Below are 22,141 nucleotides of genomic sequence, written 5' to 3' on the forward strand. Positions count from 1 at the left end.
CCAAAGCTCAACCCCTATGTAACAAATCTTATTCTTGAGTATTCATTAGGGATGGAGGTGATTAGGAAAAAAATGCTTTAAAAGGCTTCGAGGGTGAGGGTGGCGACTAATAATGAAAACGAGTTGAGAAATATTGATCTACAGAAAGCAAAATGCAGGCAATGGGGTACACTGAGTTAGGAGCCTGGTCAGGCAAGTAAGTGATAGTCAAGGTGTGAAAGAGTCTATGTTGATGTCACATGCATGAGTGAAATAGATAAATTAGAGATGAGATTATAAATTATGAATATAAAAATCAGAAAGAACAGAGATTCTAATAATGGAGAAGAGCAGGGTCGGTAGGAATGAGGGAGTAAGAGGGGAGTAACACTGGTCGTGGAAGGCACAACAATACTAAGGTCTTAAAAGAAGACAACTTGGAGGGCGCCTGGGTGGCTCAGTCAGTTGAGCATCCGACTTCGGCTCAGGTCATGATCTCGCGGTTGGTGAGTTCGAGCTCCGCGTCAGGCTCTGTGCTGATAGCTCAGATCCTGGAGCCTGCTTCAGACTCTGTGTCCCCCTCTCTCTCTGCTCCACCCCTGCTTGAGCTCTGTCTCTGTCTTTCAAAAATGAATAAACGTAAAAAAATTTTTTTTAAAGAAGACAACTGAACACAGAGAAGAGCTAGAAGGTGGCAGGTCAAAATCATGACCCCATCAGAGGGTTCGTAGGGACAACAGACGGTGAAAGGGAAGAGGGGGGAGAGGTAAGAGGTTAAGGTCAAAGAGGAACATCAGAATTTAGGTGATACAAAGTAAAAAGGTCTGTGTAAAAATCCCATGGCATGGCCATGTTGGTGGGTGCCCAAGGTAGAGCAGAACCAGAGGGTCTGGGGGTAAAGCTGGCAGAAGAAGTGGGTGACTGATTAAGTTGGGGAGGGGATGTAATAGGATTGAGACTACACATAAATAAGGTTGGAAGTACCGTGAATACTAACAGATCACCATGGCGGTGGGGGCAAGGAGTGAGATTTCACTAGAAGGAAAGGGTGCAGAACTTGCCCACCCAAAGCTGACATCCTAATGTAGCGGAAAGGAACTCCAAAAGCTTTTCTTTATCCAATGGGCTGGCATTTTGAATTCCCAGAGGCTTCAGTTGAAAAGGAGAGAAGAGAACTACCATCTTGAATGTATGAATTCCTTTTTATAAAATAAAAGGTGGTGTAGCTAGTATCAAAGCTATAAAGAAATTTATCCCAAACATTTAAATTTATTCAAAGATAATGGTCACCCTTCTTTCCATGTCCTTTTATTCTTCAGAATTTAATTTTCTAAAGTACCAGACTAAAGAAAATCAAACGTATTTTTTCCCAAATTCAACTTATATATAGTTCAATTATGGGATATCCCATTTCACTTTCTTCTAAATTTGGATTATAATATTTATTATAATACCCATTAACACCCAAATCCTCTCATGTGAATAGAAGGTAGTTCTGGCAATGAGGGAGGTATGCTATATAATTCTTTAAGAGGGTCTTTTCGTATTCTGTTTCAGTAACAAACACTAGCAGCTATTTTCCCCAAGCAGTCACAAAAATATTTTCCTACGCCCTGAATGTAAATATTCGATTATATTCTCTTGAGCCATCAGGGACTTCTGCTCTTTTCAACCATGAAAAGTTTATGCTAATCTTGCCTATTTTCTTTTATGTTTTAGGCTTCAAGCAAAGCCAACAATAATTAATATAAATTAAGAATGCTGGCATGGATAGCTGCTCCTTATCAATCTGTCACACTGTACATATGCTGCACAGAATCATAATAGATTAGCTTCAAAGTCCAGTGAGATGGTCATGAAAGAGGCCAAATATATTTGGATAGCATTCATTGAAATCTATTGCTATGAACAGGTCTAAAGCTATATGTCATATAATTCCAAGAATTCAAGTGACATTTGTCCTCAGTGCCACACGATTTCTGGGATGGTCTGACAGAATCACATTTTAGTTAGAGCTTCTGGCCTGGACAAAGACTTAATTTCTCTCTAAGTCAAAGTCATTAATAAAGGTCTATGCTGTGCAATACAGCAGCCATTAACCACACGTGGTTACTGAACACTTGAAATATGAATAGTCTGAAAGTAAGAAACATACACTGGGTTTCAAAGATTAATTGTAAAGAAATACACACTAGCTCAGTAATATTTTTACGTGTTCAATTTTAAAATTAATTTTTAATACGAATTACACACTAAAATGACAATATTTTGGATATACAGGGTTAAATAGAATGCATTATTATAATAATTCCACCTTTTTATGTTCTGAAATATGGCTGCTTGAAAATTTTAAGTCACAGATTCTGGCTCTCATTACATTTCCATTGGGCGATGTGGCTCTAGGCTGTATCCCAGTTTTGAGGCAAGCCACAAAGAGGCAGTCGAGTGTGGTCAGACAGCTCTAGGTTCAATTCCCATGCCTTCTGTTACTTCGCTAAGGGACCTTGGTACATTACTTCTCCAAGCCTTAGTCTCTTCATTTATAAAATAGGAATGATGACAGTGCCCTGCTCTCAGCGATGAGCAAATCTAACACTTGTGCCTAAATAGGTGCTTGGGTTCTCAGAATGCGTATTAAGTTCTAGATTACAAAAAAGGGCACAATTTAAAAAATTAGCTGCCTGATGAGAAACAGATAGGGCAAAAATCTTAAATAGCAAAATGGATCAAATCAAACAAAATTTAAAATATTCTTATTTATTTATTTATTTTTGTCTTTGACCCACTGCTAGTAACAGACATATATTAAGGTTAAGTAGAAATAAAACTCAGAGTTAACTAAATGTGGATTAGCTCTATTTTCTGAGTTACCTCTCTCTGCTACTGAGGGATATAATGTAAACAAATGTCACTATTCCCCCCCACCCCCCCAAAAAAAACCCATGACGGGTCTTTCTCCCAGAAGGCAATCACATGCTGTCAAATAGCTGAATATGAAGTAATTCTTGGAATGGAGAGGTATTTGGGCAGCATGGGTCAAGGTAAGTGAATAGAATAGGAATCCAAGGGCAGGCATTCAGTCCTAGGTCTGACAAGGCCTAGGCCAATGTCACACGAGATCTCTGAGCCTTGGTTTCTCCATGTGTAAAACAGGGATGCAGATGATAATACCTCTCACAATAGATTAAAGATTAAATAATGCATATGAAAACACTTACCTGTAAACCGGACAGTATTATATAAATGTTAACTATTAGCATGATTTTATTCTACTGAATTGTAAAAGGAATCTACATAGATACAGCCACTCTGCTTTCTGGTGTGAATGAAAAGAACAAAAGGCAAACAATGGTGACTTTGTACAAAGCACTCAACTTCGCAGGACCCTGTTTCCTCTTCTTCCCTGTCTACTTTAAGGAGTCACGAGGAGGGCCTCCTCAAAAAAACATGCACTCAGAAAAGTACAGTCTTACACAAATGTAAAGCATTGTCTTTGGTTTGGATAATCATCAAAAGTTGATTTTGACAAAATCTCTGACAAAGAGAGAAAAAGTCCGATGCTCAGTATCCAGGAATCCCTCCTACTGTGAAGAGTAGCCATTGCCATGCTCCAAAAAATAATCCCTTATCCTTTTAACTCACAGATACTCATTCAAGCTAATAGTGGAATAATATGTGAATTGAAAAAGGAAGGTTAGAGTGTGCATCTCTTGTTCAGGTCTTGGCAAGATGAAATTTAAGGACCGTCTAACCATTATGTTCAAGTAGAGGCCCATTCAGCACAATATTGTAACCATAACTGCAGGACATCATTCCTAACAAGAACTGTCATTAAAGCTGGCTCTTTGGGGGAACAAATACTCATATGGTCTTTAAAATCAATACTATGTGGCACAAAAACAGACACATAGACCAATGGAATAGAATAGAAACCCCAGAACTAGACCCACAAATGTATGGCCAACTCATCTTTGACAAAGCAGGAAAGAACATCCAATGGAAAAAAGACAGTCTCTTTAACAAATGGCGCTGGGAGAATTGGACAGCAACATGCAGAAGGTTGAAACTAGACCACTTTCTCACACCATTCACAAAAATAAACTCAAAATGGATAAAGGACCTGAATGTGAGACAGGAAACCATCAAAACCCTAGAGCAGAAAGCAGGAAAAGACCTCTCTGACTTCAGCCATAGCAATCTCTTACTTGACACATCCCCAAAGGCAAGGGAATTAAAAGCAAAAATGAATTACTGGGACCTTATGAAGATAAAAAGCTTCTGCACAGCAAAGGAAACAACCAACAAAACTAAAAGGCAACCAACGGAATGGGAAAAGATATTTGCAAATGACACATCGGACAAAGGGCTAGTATCCAAAATCTATAAAGAGCTCACCAAACTCCACACCCGAAAAACAAATAACCCAGTGAAGAAATGGGCAGAAAACATGAATAGACACTTCTCTAAAGAAGACATCCAGATGGCCAACAGGCACATGAAAAGATGCTCAACGTCGCTCCTCATCAGGGAAATACAAATCAAAACCACACTCGGATATCACCTCACGCCAGTCAGAGTGGCCAAAATGAACAAATCAGGAGACTATAGATGCTGGTGAGGATGTGGAGAAACGGGAACCCTCTTGCACTGTTGGTGGGAATGCAAATTGGTGCAGCCGCTCTGGAAAACAGTGTGGAGGTTCCTCAGAAAATTAAAAATAGACCTACCCTATGACCCAGCAATAGCACTGCTAGGAATTTACCCAAGGGATACAGGAGTACTGATGCATAGGGGCACCTGTACCCCAATGTTTATAGCAGCACTCTCAACAATAGCCAAATTATGGAAAGAGCCTAAATGTCCATCAACTGATGAATGGATAAAGAAATTGTGGTTTATATACACAATGGAGTACTACGTGGCAATGAAAAAGAATGAAATATGGCCCTTTGTAGCAACGTGGATGGAACTGGAGAGTGTGATGCTAAGTGAAATAAGCCATACAGAGAAAGACAGATAACATATGGTTTCACTCTTATGTGGATCCTGAGAAACTTAACAGAAACCCATGGGGGAGGGGAAGGGGAAAAAAAAAAAGAGGTTAGAGTGGGAGAGAGCCAAAGCATAAGAGACTCTTAAAAACTGAGAACAAACTGAGGGTTGATGGGGGGTGGGAGGGAGGGGAGGGGGGTGATGGGTATTGAGGAGGGCACCTTTTGGGATGAGCACTGGGTGTTGCATGGAAACCAATTTGACAATAAATTTTATATATTTAAAAAATAAAATAAAATAAAATAAAATCAATACCATGTAATCCAGTTACCCCAAAAGACACTGATAGGACTTTATCCAGCCATTAAGTTACTTGGGCTCGAAGTTAGGACATAAACAGACCCAACAATGACTTTAAAAAAATGAGTCCATAGAGCTTCACATAAAGAAATAAGAGCTCATAAAAATAGCAGAGTAATATAAAAGCACTCTATTGACCTGCAACTAGTTATCTGCAATAACAGAGAACTCATTTTCCCCACATCTCTTGATTTGTTATTATTTTTAACAGGAGCTAACTGGTAATAAAATGGTTTTTCTGTCACAGTGTGTACCATTTCATTCATAGTTGTTTTTCATCAATCTCAATTTGTATCAAGTTGTAACAATAAATTATCTGATTCAAAAAATTACGTTTATTTGTTTTTTGCTGACTTATAGTTTTATTTCTTTCATTTTAAGTGTATTTTCCTCACATTTACTTATTTTTGTATAGTCTTCCTTGATTTTGTGCTCCTATAAATGGATAAAGCCATTTCTAAACATAAAACTTCAGACTCAGGGGGTGCCTGGGTGGCTCAGTTGATTAAGCATCTGGCTCTTGATTCCAGCTTAGGTCCTGATCTCATGGTTTGTGAGTTCGAGCCCCACATCCAGCTCTGTGATGACAGTACAGAGCCTGCTTGGGATTCTCTCTCTCCCTCCCCCTCTCACTATCTCTCTCTCTCTCTCTCTCAAAATAAATAAATAAACTTAAAAAACAAACAAAAAAACCCTTCAGATTCAGGATGGTACCTATCACATCATACCATATTAGAATGTTCTGTGATTAATCCACCCAATGCTTCTGTCTAAACGAGATTAGATAAAAACACACATTAACACACACATTAGGAGAAAGGACTATTATCTATCTATATATGTAAAATTAAAGGAGTAAACAAGAAGGTGGAGAAGCTGCATCACACTGAGTTACTGAGATAATTAGAGGACAGTCCTGCTGGAGCACCTGGGTGGCTCAGTCAGTTACTCTTGGTTTCAGCTCAGGTCATGCTCTCACAGTTCGTGAGTTTGAGCCCCACATCTGGCTCTGAGCTGACAGTGTGGAGCCTGCTTGGGATTTTTCTCTCCTTCTCCATCTCTCTCTCTCAAAAATAAACAAATAAACATTTAAAAAAAAAAAAAAAAAGACAATCCTGTTAGGGAGAGGCCAAAAGAACAAAGCAAACCATTTGCTTTAAAAGTACCAGATAAGCACTCTAGAAATTTAGAGATATGGAAACCAATTCAGTAAGTGTGTGGACTGTCAGCATCCTAACGAGCATCACTACAATCTCATTCCAAACATTTTCATCCTATTTCCACTTCTGATGTACCATCACCAACATACCAAGACTCTGTATTAATAAAAAGACAAGATGCAAAAGTATCCCTGTGTGCTTTAGTCTTCAGTGACACTAATCAACCTTTTACTGGGCAGTGACAGTACCCGGTGACTGGTGACTATACCTGGCAGGTCTTCGTAAGAGTAAGACTTACCATCACTAAGTCCAGGCAGACCTTACTTTGTTTTTTACTGCTAGTACAGTAAACACTGAACACAAGCTGTGGTTCTGTCATTTGCCTACAGTTTTAGAGCAGATTGCTCTTCGTGGATAAGTACTTTTACAAAGTATACTCATGGAATACCTGGGAAACACCTTTCCAAAAAAAAATTGGGAAATGTGGTATTCCATATTGCCTTCTTCAAGATTCACGGGGCATTTAGGATATTAAAGGTTCTTGCAAGAGAGGAGTCATCCTTGTCTAACTTGGCATTTCCTAAGTTTACCTGACCAAGGAGCCCTTCCCTATTCCTACCCCTCCACAGACAATCTGTGAACATATCTCAGAACTAACATGTCCAGAGAGACACTCTCGGGAAATACTCTTTTTGACTGCTAAGGGATAGAGTTAATTTAGATGAATATGACCTCTTCTCAAAGCTTGGAAACGTTTATTATCCTACTCTAAGAACAGGACTGAAGCACAACCAAATGAGTGTTGAGAAAGAAAGGGGTGCCTAAAATGACAAGCGCACCTAATCGAAGGTCCACCTTGTACTTACTTGAGGAGATTCCCAAGATTGAAAAGAGCTCGGTTGTGCTGTGGATTTAGCTGGAGAGCCCTCTGATAGTAGATCTTTGCCTCTGCTGTGTCTCTTGTCAGCGTTCCGAGGTTGTTCAGGGCACTGGCGTGGCGAGGATACAACCTGAAAAATTAGAGATATTAAGCCAGGATTGTTCAAAAACTCCTAAGGTGGGCACAACAATTTGCTTGTTTTCCTCCCTCCTCCACCCTAGGAATGTCAAAACCCAAACAAAACACTGAATTCTTCCTTTATTTTAATGGGTTGTCCATGTGAAATTTTAATTATGTATGCAGCTGCAGGCATATAAATGTGGCTGAGAAGTACATATTTGACAGGGGTATATGTAAATAACCCCCAAATGGTGCAAAAATAAACAGTATACAAATCTATCAGGGTTAACCAAATTTTAGTCCTTTGGATCCTACAATTACTTTCAATTTGCTTTGACAGAAAACCCCTATTGCCTCACCACTTCTGAGTTTCTGGGCTGGTAGGACTGCTGACCAGCTGCCCGTACAATGCCCACTATGTACATAAGATGCTGGGGGTTCTTTGGATGAGGGCATCTTCATGAACATATTTGGATTGGAAGATGAGTCAGACTGCCATTATTGGGAAAGGATAATACACACGATTTTCCCATAAAAATAAACTTTACTCCCGAAATGGCTTTTCATCTTGGCTCTCCTTTTCCATTTTACCCCTTCTCTCCTCCTATTATAATTTGGGTGGCAACTGGCCTGAGAGAGTTCTCAGAATGAAAATCCTGACAAACACTTTCAAAAAAATTAAGTAATGCACAATGAAGTGAAAATGGCATTCCCAATGTTCAAAAGCAAATGTAAAGGAGGACTGGGGATACATCAGTAAGTCAAATTTATGCTGATTAAGGAGGGAAGGGATTCAATTTAGTTCCGTAACTCAAAACCATAAAGAAGGTAAATCCACACAGCTACATAGTTTAGTTGTTTCTGCTATATTTAGAGCAGAATATTTAGCAGACTAAGAGGTTCACTCCATCTCTGTCACCCAGAGTACTCAGAATAACCCTGTGAAGCTGCCTGTTAATGTAGGAAAGCTAAGATAATGCCCAAATAAAAATAGGATGTGTACTTGTCAAGTCTCTTGACAATCAAATGACATGCCTGGCCTCTCCCACTCTGTTCCACACCTTCTAAGATCAATTATATTTGGGAGCAGAAGGGGGTCCTATTTAAAAGGCTGACAAGACAAGTCTCATGGTTTGTCTTTTTAAACCTTTGCTTAACCCAAAGTTTCCTAGGTTTATTTGACCATGCAATCCTTCCCTACTCCCTTTTAGAGCAGCGATGAACACGATGAACATCTCTAAGAACTAGTATTTTCAGGAAGACATTACAGGTAATGCTCCTCATGACCGTCAAGGACTCTTCACAGACATGTTATGCCCTCCCAAAGCTGGAAAGCCCTAATTACTCTCAATGGCTGCAGAGGCTGCTGGAGAGAGAGATATTATGAGAGGAAGTTGGGGAAAAGAAAACATGCTGGGCCAGCACATGGCACTATTGTTTGCTTATCTCTGGTCACCTTTACTCAGGCAAAGACAACCTGAGGTCCCTGGTGGTAGCCCCACAACCCCAAGCTTCACGATCCTGAAGTATGCCAAGTCCTTGGCCTGAGGGACAGCAAGTCCTTGGCTCTCTTTCTCTGAGATGCCGCTATGGGACATCAGAGCTATGATGAGAGACAGAATGTTCTTGTACCTGTTCATTCACTACATGCCCACAAAAGTCTCCTGAGAAGCTTATGTCTAAGAATGATTTTGGAAGTGGTTACAGAGAGGATATCACTGCCAGCACTCAAATTCTTCTAAAGATTTTTTATTTTTTTATTTTTTTTTTGCGCAGGTGAAGATGTTGAGCAAAGCTCTCTGACTTCCCAAAGATTTAAGGGATGTCCAATGAACTCAGTGAGAGCAGTTCTCATTTCCCTGCTGACCAGCTGTAACAGAAAGCTTTCCAGGGACATCTGTCTTCTTAAACCTTGATCTTTTCCTTGATTCTTTAGGCTTGGGAGCCCTTGAAACAAATATGTGAGGTGAAACCACTACCTATGGGAAAGACAGTCTAAATTCAATAAGATCTTCCACCATGGGCTCACCCATCTCCTGCTGCACCCATCTGCACGGTCAAGCAACTGCCCTCGGCACTGGCTCTCAGCCCACCTTCTCAAACTTTACGTTCCCTCATGATCCACTATCACTTAAATAAATAGTCATGCACTTCCAATTTCACTGAGTACAAAAATGTTTCTCTCTCTCTCTCTCTCTCTCTCTTTTGAAATCAGAAACAATATAAATCCACACCAAACTCAAAAACAAAAATAATCAGTGAGAAGGAAATAAAAAACAGATATAAGAAACAGATATAAGCACTATGAGGGAAAAGGCCTTTTTATATCCTGTGTTCCGAGAACCTGTCTGCAACTGCAGAACCATGAGGCTTAGGACAGGGATTCATGGCCAACCACAAATCCCTGCCAACCATGAATCAAGCCAGGGAAGATGCTCGGTGTTAACAAAGAGTCCTGATCCATCGAGGAAAGGGATTTCTAGCATCTACAGTGGTTTACTTAATCTAGTACCACTCATAGCCCTCCACTTGAAAAATGTGCAATATTGTTTATTCCTAATAGTAAGGGTTTGCTGGCAATATCCTCTCTCACTGGGTATCCGATTAGGTTCACCTAATCACAAGCAAGCACTGCATTATTTATAAAACAAAGCTGAATTTCATTAAAAGAGTTCTTCAATAACCAAGTCGGCAAAAAATACCACTCCTTATTTTGAGTCTTAGATAGACAGAAATTTTCTTTGAACACATACTCTTTTCTTGTTTACTGAAGATCTATAGAAGGACAAGAGTTATTTTGTGCTTTTACTTTCCAAATAAACTTGGGTTTGAATTAGCTTGGGTCTAATTCAATACTGAGGGCTCCAGGAAGGGAATTTTCTACTGGAAAAAGGAACAATTTAAGGGCTGTTTATGTTGCTACATTAATGATCAGAATAAATTTAGTCCATCTTGACTTTGACTTCTACAGGTATGTTTTACAAAAGTTCTGTTACTGATTGATTATTCCCTTCCCTATCTAAAAAATCTCAGCAAAAGCTTCACTGAACTAGAGTGGAGTGGTGATTTTCAAACCTATTTTTTTTTCACATTTTAGTAGCTTTATTTACTTTTTAAAAGTACCCACCCAATACCCTAGCAATCCTCAGTTTGTTCTTTCTTTTTTTTTTTTTTTCAGGAGTAGAATTTAGTGATTCATCACTTACATATAACACCCAGTGCTCATCCCAACCAGTGTCATCCTTAATGCCCCTCAGCCCTTTAGCCCTTCCCCCACACCCAACACCCCTCCAGCAACCCTCAGTTTGTCTCCATATTTAAAATCTCTTATGGTTTGTCTGCCTCTCTGTTTTTATATTATTTTTGCTTTCCTTCTCCTATGTTCATCTGTTCTGTATCTCAAATTCCACATGAGTGAAATCATATTTGTCTCTCCTGACTTATTTCACTTAGCATAATACATTCTAATTCCATCCATGTTATTGCAAATGGCAAGGTTTCATCCTTCTTGATTAGTAAGTAATATTCCATTGAATATATATACCACATCTTCACTATCTATTCACCAGTCAATGGACATTTGGACTCTTTCTATATGTTGACTATTGTTGATAGTGTTGCTATAAACATTGGGGTGCATGTGCCCCTTTGAATCAGCATTTTTGTATCATTTGGATAAATACCTAGTAGTGCAACTGCTGGGTCATAGGGTAGTTCTATTTTTCATTTTTTGAGGTACCTCCATAATGTTTTCCAGAATGGCTGCAACAGTTTGCATTCCCACCAGTAGGGCGAAAGGGTTACTCCTTCTTCTCATCCTTGCCAACATCTGTTCTTGCCTGAGTTGTTAAGGTTAGCCATTCTGACAGGTGTGAGGTGGTATCTCAATGTGGTTTTGATTGTAATTCCCTGATGATGAGTGATATTGAACATTTTTTCATGTGTCTGTTAGCCATCTGTACATCTTCTTTGGAAAAGTGTCTATTCATGCCTTTTGCCCATTTCTTCACTGGATTATTTGTTTTTTGGGTGTTGATTTTAATAAGCTCTTTACAGATTTTGGATACTACTCCTTTATCTGATATGTCATTTGCAAATATCTTCTCTCATTCCATCACTTGCCTTTTAGTTTTGCTGATTGTTTCCTTCACTGTTTCTTTCACATCCTTCAAAAAGATTTTTATCTTTTTTTTTTTTTTTTTTTTTTACTGTCATGGCTTAAGATTTATTCCAGCAAAGGATACAGTGAAGGAATAAAAGAAAAAGTATATATACAGTAAACCTTGGATTGCAAGTAACTTGTTCTGCAAGAAGATTTTTATCTTAATGAGGTCCCAATAGTTCATTTTGGCCTTGCCCGCAGAGACATGTTGAGTAAGAAGTTGCTGTGGCCAAAGTCAAAGAGGTTGTTGCCTGTTTTCTCCTCTATGATTTTGATGGTTTCCTGTGTACATTTAGGTCTTTCATCCATTTTGAGTTTATTTTTGTGTATAGTGTAAGAAAGTGGTCCAGGTTCATTCTTCTGCATGTTGCTGTCCAGTTTTCCCAACACCATTTACTGAAGAGACTGTCTTTTTTCCTTGGATATTCTTTCCTGCTTTGTCAAAGATTAGTTGGCCATATGTTTGTGGGTCCATTTCTGGGTTCTCTATTCTGTTCCATTGATCTATGTGTCTGTTGTTGTGTCAGTACCATACTGTCTTGATGATCACAGCTTGAAGTCTGGAATTGTGACGCTTCCGGCTTTGGTTTTCTTTTTCAGGATTGCTTTGGCTATGCGGGGTCTTTTCTGGTTCCATACAAATTTTAGGATTGTTTGTTCTAGCTCTCTGAAGAATGCTGGTGTTATTTTGATAGGGTTTGCCGTTCTCTATATTTAAGAGTCTCTTATGATTTGCCTTCCTCTCTGTTTTTATCTTATCTTTCCTTCCCTTCCCCTATGTTCATCTCTTTTGTTTCTTAAATTTCACATATGAGTGAAATCAGATGATATTTATCTTTATCTGACTGACTTATTTCGCTTAGCATGATAAACTCTAGCTCCATCCAGGTTATTGCAAATGCAAGATTTCATTCTCTTTGGTTGCCAAGTAATATTCCATTGTATATAATACCACATCTTCTTTATCCATTCATCAGTCAGTGGACATTTGGGCTCAAACCTATTTTTTTTAAGATCAATGTGAACAGCTCCTGGATTTTCTTTCTCATAGTCTTACCCAACATTTGTGTTGTTTATGGGGACTCTCTTGCTATTTCTTAATTATTGTCATTTTATTTCAGTGAGTTAAATTCTTAAAAATGTATGATAGAGGAAATATGTTATATTGTCAAGTAGTTCCAGGGTATAAGGAAGTTTATTTTTTCTCTTTAACAATGAAACCTAAACATAGAGATATAGTTCCTATGAACTGAAGAGTTTTTTTTCAAATATCAGATAATTTGTATTCTTTTTTGCTAATGTTTATTTTGAGAGAGAGATAGCATGAGCAGGGCAGAGACAGAAAGAGAGAGGGAGGGAGAGAATCTGAAGCAGGTTCTGTGCTATGAGTGAAGAGCCTGATGCAGGTCTCGATCCCAAGAACTGTGAGATCACGAGCTGAGCTAAAACTAAGAGTCAGACACTCAACTGACTGAGCCACCCAGGCAACCCTGGATAATTTATATTCTTGATAGGAACACATCCATTTGAGCATTTAAGGGGTTCTTAATTTTTACCTAGCAGTGTTTTCTTAAGCAGGATTGATAAAATAGGTAGTTGAGGATATATGATTCCCCTTCATTCCCAGTCACCTTAACTCTGAGAACCAACATTGACAACATCACTGGGGGGTGGGGGAGCAGGAATAAAAGAAAATGGGTCCAAAGGGACCTGGGATGTATTAATGATACTTCACATTGTAGAATACTTTTTCTTCCATTATCTCCTTTAAGCCTCCTAATTCTTTAAGTAGAATTACTGTACTATTTTAGAGTTGAGGAAAAAAATTGAGTAGGTAATAGATTAAAAAAAAAAAACAACAAACTCAGACACATGTGTTCTGTTCCTGTTCCTGTAAATCTATTTATTTTCCCCAAACATTATGAGTCATTTGACCTTCAGCAAATAAATAAACTGCTACAAATTAGAGCTTCCATTTAGAATAATTTCTCCTCTTTTTCTTTGGCCAATCCATTCACCTATGATCTTATAGGAACTAGTTCTCAGTGACAGAAGTAGAATAAACTCAATACTCAGGACACTTGGCTATTGAGATTCTCATGCACTGGAAAAATTTGTTACCTGCTGTACAAAATAATCCTGGTACCTCGGAAAAGCATAGTATTAGAAAAAGCTATTCAGTGAGTGCACAAGATGTACATACTCTCTCATCTACTGTTCTTAAGCTTTAACCTCCAGATCACCTGAAGATCCAGAGACATAAGATATATATGACCAAAGTTTGGTTTTATATTGTCTTTCAGTCATTTACTTGGAATTTTGTACAATGTGTTCAAAAGTTAAGGATGCTCTTAATTTTTTATCGTTTGATTACCCTATAAGGATTTCACTATGCAAGCAATATTGTATCATGTGCTTCAGTTTGCAATTTCCTTTTAGAATATACACACTGTTGATTTATTTGTCTGATTTTCATTCCACACATTAATTTATTTGAGGTTAACTATGCCAAGGGCAGATGTTTATTTTCTATTTCCTGCTGAGAAAAAAAAATCCAAAAAAAAAACATGGCTGGGAAAAAAATTCCACCATAAAATCTGAATTTCATTGGACTAAAAAAATGTCCAAAGCAAACTTTAATTCAGGAGTCAGCAGCATATTTTCAACCAGATTAGTCTCTGGCACTTTTTAAGTGCTTTCCTGTTATAAGATTTGAACTATCATGTCACTAAAATGTACCAGGTAACACTGATTATTGATCTGCTTTTTTTACTTTTTTGAAATTGCCATTAACAAACAAGTCTTACCACTTTCTTTTTGTACTATTTAAGATAGCTTTGGAAAAAACCTCACAAGCAATTTTGGGAAATGTGACACACTCTCTAAAGAGGGCCAACTAAATTATCTGACCTCTCACAATGGATGACTTCTCACAGTGATCCAGAAGGACTCCGCCCAATTGATTTTCCGAGATAATTTAGAGTAGAACCCTGTTCTCTGATGCCCTCAGGAAATGAGTCATTTTAAGTGGCTGAATTTTCCTGATTCCTGACAATTTAACTCTAGAGGTTGGGAAATGTATTCAATTAAATACGTCTCTGCTTTTTGAAATAGAAAATGGTAAACATAATTTAACCTTTCTCAGAGGCTTGGTGTGATTGTAGTGACCTTTGGTTTTTGTGGCAGATGGTGGGGAATTGCTCTGGTGGAGTAGAAAAAAAATAACTGTATTTGGAGTCAGAAGCCATGTGTGACTTTCTAGCTATGTGATTTTGAATTTATGTCTGTCCTTTAGGTGCTTTCTCTATAACAGTAAGGTCAATAACATAATGACCTTCTTAACTTTTCATACCCATCATCATACCTGTTCCACTACAAACATTTAATGTTTTGGGATCGGTTGCAGGACCTCTGGGTAGTAGTACTTGGCTGCCCCTACAGCCCTAATGAACCCATGTCAGGCTGAAGCCACCAGCTCTCCTTCTCTCATGGATTTCTCACCCTCCAAAAAAATCATTGTCTCCACTGTTGTCAATGGCCTTCATCTTGCTCCCATCAGTTAGAATAACATCCATTATTTCTTCATCACTAATCCAGTGAACACTCAAGTCATCTTGTATCTATCTGTCTCTCCTGTGCCGTGGGTTCTCAGATGTGAAGGACGCATCACTCTCTCCATTTTAAGAATGTAGGAATGTTCTTTGTCAAACCCTTATCCCAAAGCCTGTCAATCCTTCATCATCTAAAGCAAATGATCCCCACAGGCACCAGAGGCACTTCCTCCAAGCCTTTCTGATACACTGAACACCAAGTGGAATTTCAGACACATGCAATTTTAAAAGCTACATTGAAGGTTGTAAGGAAATCCAAAGTCCTACGTGACAGATCAATGTGCGCGTGGAATCCTTACTGTAATAACACTTTGTAGCATGAATAGTACTCTGCTTGTTGTATCAACTTAGAAAAAGGCAGTGGTGGGCAGGAAAAGTGTGTCCATATTCCTAATCAATAACTGCCAATGAAGAAGATCATGAGGGACAGGGAAGGAGAAGGGTACATATCCTGAATATCCACCTCAGGAATTGGTGGTCACCACTGGCAGAAACTAGGGGTATTAAATGCCTTGTGATACATACGATAGCCCTGCATAATGAAGAGCTGTTCCATCTAAATCGTTGACGGCTCTCCCACTGAGAAACAGTGCTTGTTATTACAGAGGGGTCCTCCGACTCTAAGGGAGCCTGTGATATTTTATGCATTATATTCCCTCAGTCTTTCTTTCAACAATCACTTATTGGGCACTTAGTAAGGGCCCACAGGAATAAAGAGAAAGCAGTCCTTGCTCTCAAGGAGGTCCCGTGGCAGAAGAGGGAGAGATAAGGACACCAACTTACTTTAGTGCACTATGGTCAGAGCACACAGGGCAGAAAGAGACAAAGCAGAAGGAGGGGAGTATAAGAGACAGGAGCTCATGGCAGGAGCCATGGTAGTAATCACCAAGGTGTTGCCAGGAGAGATGAGAGAGAGAGGCAGTAAGAGTTAGGGGGAAGGGGAGGAGGGGATACAAATAGGAAGAGGAAGGAAGGCTGCTTCAGAGAGAGAAAGCAAAACCAAACAGAACTCAGGAAACAAAACATTTTACTCCAGCTTAAGCACAAACTAGAAAGGAAGGCAATAAAGGGAAAGGAGCAGGTTTGGGACAGAAGGTGGTAATGTGAATCTCAGGTGCAGAGAGGGTAATTTGTGGAAATGTCCAGGAATCAGATGGATAGATGGCTCTGACAGAAAAGCTATGTGGTGAAATTACAGATCTGAGAGTTAATCAACACACAGACATTAACTAAAGCCTTTGGAACTCAAGAAATCCCTTGGGAGGAAAGCAAAGATTGAGAAAAGAAGGTGACCTAGCAGAGGGGTCTGAGGACTCCTCTATGAAGGGTTTGGAGGAGAGTCTCAAGAAATAGAAGAAAAACCATGACAGCATAAAAGCTGAAAAAGAACCTGTCTAAAAAGGAGAGAGCAGTCAACAAAATTAATGCTGCCAAGCATCAAGTAATTTACTAATATATTTATTTTTAATGTTTTATTTATTTATTTTGTGTGTGTGTATAAGAGAGAGACAGAGAGAGAGGGAAAGAGAGAACGAGCAGGGGTGGGGCAGAGAAAGGGAGAGAGAGAATCCCGAGCAGGCTCCACGCTGTCAGTGCAGAACCCAAATGCTGGGTTCAAACTCACAAACCATGAGATCATGACCTTAGCCAAAGTCAAGAGTCAAAAGCTTAAATGACTGAGCCACCCAGGTGCCCTGAGAGTCAAGTAATTTAATTGCCAAGTAGCGTCCTCCTCAGGAGTTACCCACCTGGAGGCAGCTGGTGTGCTGGAGGAAAGCAGTTTCAGTGGTGGAGAGGGAACTAACTGCAGTTGAGTGATGAGAAGGACACAAGGGAGAAGAAGACACTGAGACTTGCAGGAAATTTCACTACTTGAAAGGTGGTAAGAGACAGACTGAATGGCAGGAAGGGCTAACAGGAGATGCAGAGGCTGGTTTGCATATTTATTTAAAGATGGCAGGGACGCCTAGGTAGCTAGTCAGTTAAGCGTCTGACTTCCACTCAGGTCATGATTTCACAGTTTGAGCCCCCGCATCGGGCTCTGTGCTGACAGCTCAAAGCCTGGAGCCTGCTTCAGATTCTGTCTCCCTCTCTCTCTGCTCCTCACCCACTCACACTCTATCATTCTCTCTCTCTCAAAAATAAATAAACATTACAAAAATTTCAAAAAATAAATAAAGATGGCAGAAGCCTGAGAATATTTAAGTATTAATGGAAAAGTGCCCAGTAAAGGAAGGGTTTTAAACGAAATCTCTGAGGAGCTGGAAATGATGCACTCCTGAGCACAGGAGTCAGCCTCAGAGGAGACAAACCAGAAGGGTAGGTAATTGGAGAGGAGGGGGGCAAGATGGGTTTGGAGGCAGATTAAATTTATGTTCTGTAGAAGCAACTAAGGATCTACTTTTGATGGTTTTTAGTTTTTACACTGTATTTCAGTTACCATTTTTAAAAAGTGGTTTAATTAATTTATTTTGATGGGGGGGGGGAAGGGGCAGGGGAGAGAGAGAGAGAGAGAGAGAGAGAGAGAGAGAGAGAATTCCAAGCAGACTCCATGCTGTCAGTGCAGAGTCTGACGTGATCACACGAACCATGAGATGATGACCTGGGCTGAGATCAAGAGTCGGATGCTTGGGGCGCCTGGGTGGCTCAGTCGGTTAAGCGTCCGACTTCAGCTCAGGTCATGATCTCGCGGTCCGTGAGTTCGAGCCCCGCGTCGGGCTCTGTGCTGACAGCTCGGAGCCTGGAGCCTGTTTCAGATTCTGTATCTCCCTCTCTCTGACCCTCCCCCATTCATGCTCTGTCTCTCTCTGTCTCAAAAATAAAGGTTAAAAAAAAAAAATTTAAGAGTCGGATGCTTACCCAACTGAGCCACCCAAGCACCCCCTTGATTACCATTTTAAAAAATTTCAGGTAATTCACAAAGAAAAAGAGACCGTTAAAAGATGTCTACATGCAGCATTCATCCATCCAACATGCATTTACTAAGAGCCACATTCCTGGCATTGTTCTCCAGGCTGGGGGAAAGGACACAAATCTCTACTCTTGTGGGGCTTTCCTTTTAGTGGAGGGAGACAGACAATTAACAAAATGATAAGTAGGTTAGAGGGTGATAAAGGCAGTGGAGAAAATGAAGCAAAGAAGAGGAATAGAGTACGTTGGTGGTGACCGCACTCCTAGGTGGGGTGGCCCGGGAAGGCCTTGGGACAAGATGACGTAAGTAGGGAGCCCTGAAGGAAGGGAGTGAGGCAGCTGTTTAGAGAGTGAGAGGGTGTTCTGGGAAGAGGGAACCACAAATTCAGAGTCCCTAAATAGGAAAGTGGCCTGACTGATGTGTGCCTGGAGCCCTACATGGCTGGAGCTGAGTGGTCAAGACAAGGTGCAGGAGGTGAGGTGTGAGAAAGACAGTGCAGGGCATGGAGCCAGCTGCAGGGGCCTTGAGAGACAGGAATCCAAGTGAGAGACGATGGGCTGTGGAGGTGGAGAGAAGGGTCAGATTTGCGATATAGTCATAACATATAATGAGTTTATCACTGCCAGATATACACACACTGCTTTAAGCTTTGAAATAAATTAATTATCTTATAATATTCCAACCCTATGAAGTAGGTAACACCACTATTTTCATTTTAATAAAAAATCTAAGTGATATTGTTTAAACTGTCATAATTGCTTATATACGAAATTGTAACGTAAGCTAGTGTAGTGGATGCTGTCTACAGCACCCAGACAACACCCATGTCTGAAGCACTCGCTGACAGCTCACTTGGGGGTCTTCTCTGGGCATTGCTCTCCGCCTTGGGGGAACTGCCTCACTAGAGGCTACCCGCCCTGCCTGGGGCAGTGATTGGCTGATAAGGGGGCATAAAGGTTCCACCTCTTGCCTCCATTCTTGGCAACCCTGAGGGGCCCTCCCAACTCCAGAGCTTCCTAAGGGGTCAGCTGAAGCCCTGGGACGGCACTGCCCTCAACCCTCCCCCACATTGCCCATCCTGCTTCCCTGGCTTCCTTCCCTGGTGTTCCTCCCAACTCCAAAGCTTCCTAAGGGGTCAGCTGAAGCCCTGGGACTGCACTGCCCCCAACCCTCCCCCGCATTGACCATCCTGCTTCCCTGGCTCCCTTCCCTGGTGTTCCAGAGAGCACTTCTTAATAGACTTCCTGCATGCAAATCCCTGCCCCAGGGATTCTGTTTCCTGGGGAAGCACAGCAAGTTTTTAAAGTGAAAGTGGTATAAGGCAGGGAGAAGAAGAAGAAGAAGAAGAAGAAGAAGAAGAAGAAGAAGAAGAAGAAGAAGAAGGAGAAGGAGAAGGAGAAGGAGAAGGAGAAGAAGAAGAAGAAGAAGAAGAAGAAGAAGAAGAAGAAAACGGAGTGAAATATTTTTGTTGTTATTTTAAATGTTTGTTTATTTTGGGGAGAGAGTGTGAGCGGGGGAGGGGCAGAGAGAGAAGGAGAGAGAATCCCAAGAAAGATCCATGCTGTCAGCACAGAGCCTGAGGGGCTTGAACTCACAAACCATGAGATCATGACCTGATCCAAAGTCAGATGCTCAACCGACTGAGCCACCCAGGTGACCCTGGAAATGTTCTTGAGTAGAAATTACACAACCTTCATTCAGAAATTTAGTCCATAAGTATGGCCATAATATGAGTCAATTCTAGTTTTCTAAATGAAATAGGGCTTAACTTCTTGGATTTAAGGAATAAAACTGCTATTCTTAATTAACACAAAATATATACAGTAAAGTTATAATTTCATCAACAAAAAAATAAAACTAATTTCAACTGTCTACTTGTGATACTGGAAAGTGTATTTAGACTTTTATAAACGAAAATACCACACAGGCAGAAAAGCCTATCTCCACTTGTTAAACCTGGCTAACAAACGGTCCTGGAATTTTAATTCTTTCCAGAAATACATGGCAGCTGGTATCCAAGGTCACTTTCACTCATAAGAGTTATTTTAAGTGTTCACTTAAAATGGGCTGTGTAATGAAGGACTTTTAAAACAGCCAATAAATCCTGATTTAAGAAAAAAAAAATGTTCACACGCTACCAGCTTTACAGACAGCATTTTTCAAAGGAATTATATAAAGCAATCTTATTGATAAACTAAGAACATTAGTGAACAGTGGGTTAATTACACATAGTTAGATTTCTTTAGACTCTAATGATAATGCTGTTTCTTCAATTCTTTTATTACTATCTGTTTTCCCCATGCACTCCTACAGTCTAATGGAGTCTCCTTGCAGAGTTCTGGTTATCCACGCAGGAGAGAGTGCAAAGAATGCTATCCGTGGTTGCTATTATCATGACAAGTCTCTATTTTTTGCATTAAAAAAATGCAGTCAGTGGCTCCTGAGGGGCTCAGTTGATTAAGCATCTGCCTGTTGATTTCAACTCAGGTCTTGATCTCACGGTTTGTGAGTTTGAGCCCCACATAGGGATTCCTTGCTTGGGATCCTCTCCCTGTCTCTATGTCCCTCCCAGCTCTCTCTCTCTCTCTCTCTCTCTCTCTCTCTCTCCACCCCCCCCAAATAAATAAACATTAAAAAAATTCCAATCAGGAAGATTTTTAGTTCTATGCTGTCCCACGTGTTAGCTAATTAAATAGCTAGTAGAGATTTCTTTGGTACAGGAGCATTAAAAGCACATTTCTTCCCCTTTAATTATGCAAACAGAAAAGAGCTTGGTCAAGGACTTCTATCCCCTTCGAACAGTCCATTCATTACCTTCAGATTTTCTGTTTAGAACATCAACAACAGATGTATCGGGAATGGAAAAGGCTGCTCTAAGGGTCCCCTGGCTGCCCAAGCATATTTGAGTACCCTCAGGAAAGGGTAATGTATCTCCTGCTTGATAGGAGTATGGGAAGGTGGAAATCTCAGATGATTTACTGTGTATTTCATGTTGAAAGCATACCTGTGAGAAAGAAACAGCTGTCTGGGTGACTGAAGATCACAGCCCTTGTATTAGGAGGGAATCCTACGTAGCACTGATATCTAATCACTGGAGATACTCTGAGTGTAGTGCGCCAGGAGGAAGAGGGCATCTACACGAACAACTGTTCCATAGAACGTGGGACAATTTGCTGCTGACAGTGGGGAGGCCTTCCTGACTCACCTGAACAAAGGTGAACTCTATTCATTCCCAGGTGAGGGGGCTCTTGATGGCCAGCCCATTTTAACCAACCAGTAACTGAGTCATGCAGGGAATTTAAATATAAAATGAAAAATAATTTCCATGACTCTATCACCTGTAGTGAAAAATCTTTTAAAATAGTCTCTTCACTATGTCATCAGATTTCCAGATGTTCTCTATTCTCTGGAAATATCCACAACTTAATAAACTTTCTCTATAAGCCTGGGCCTTTTTCATCCTGTAAGTTGAGTTGTATGAGTAAAAGCCAGTTGTGTTTATTGACAGATTTGCTGCAGTTTTAGTTTTTATTGCAACTGTACAATGTAATGAAACATTTTGCAAATTGACAAAATATAAATGTGGAAAAAAAGAGAGCTGTTATTTATAGAGAAGCTAAGGAAATACTCTGGAAATACTCAAAAAAGAGAAGCTGCTCAAGAAATTGCTGTGGAATTAGATGTAAGAGTAACTGTAAAAGACTGCAGGAGGAAAATCAGAAAAAGCTCAGTCATTACGTTTTTACTCCCCTTTAAAGTATCAAAACCTGATCATCAGAGACATGATTTATGGATGCGATTTTTGCAGATTATAATCAGTAGACTCTTACCCAAAGGAAAAAGCTTGGTTTGATATTTGAAGATTGGTGAATGTATGTACATGTGAAACTTGAGGGTACAATAAATCATTCAAGAATGTGCATAATTTGTCTTACGATTCTCCACTTTTAACTGACTTTTGAAGCA

The 22,141-nt window shown here is 40.0% G+C and overlaps 1 protein-coding gene across 3 annotated transcripts in view; it reads right to left on the reverse strand.

Annotated features, from left to right (window-relative positions):
- The window catches only part of TMTC1 (transmembrane O-mannosyltransferase targeting cadherins 1), a 278,857-nt gene that overhangs the window by 51,653 nt on the left and 205,063 nt on the right, over positions 1-22,141 (reverse strand). For all 3 annotated transcript variants that reach the window (XM_078449959.2, XM_078449960.2, XM_078449958.2), the window contains one exon: positions 7,358-7,501. In XM_078449959.2, the coding sequence (XP_078306085.2) occupies positions 7,358-7,501 (144 nt within the window). The remainder of the gene's footprint in view (positions 1-7,357; positions 7,502-22,141) is intronic.

This window comes from Panthera onca, chromosome B4, assembly GCF_046562875.1.
Source record: "Panthera onca isolate mPanOnc1 chromosome B4, mPanOnc1 haplotype 2, whole genome shotgun sequence".
In the NCBI taxonomy this organism is placed as follows: Eukaryota; Metazoa; Chordata; class Mammalia; order Carnivora; family Felidae; genus Panthera; species Panthera onca.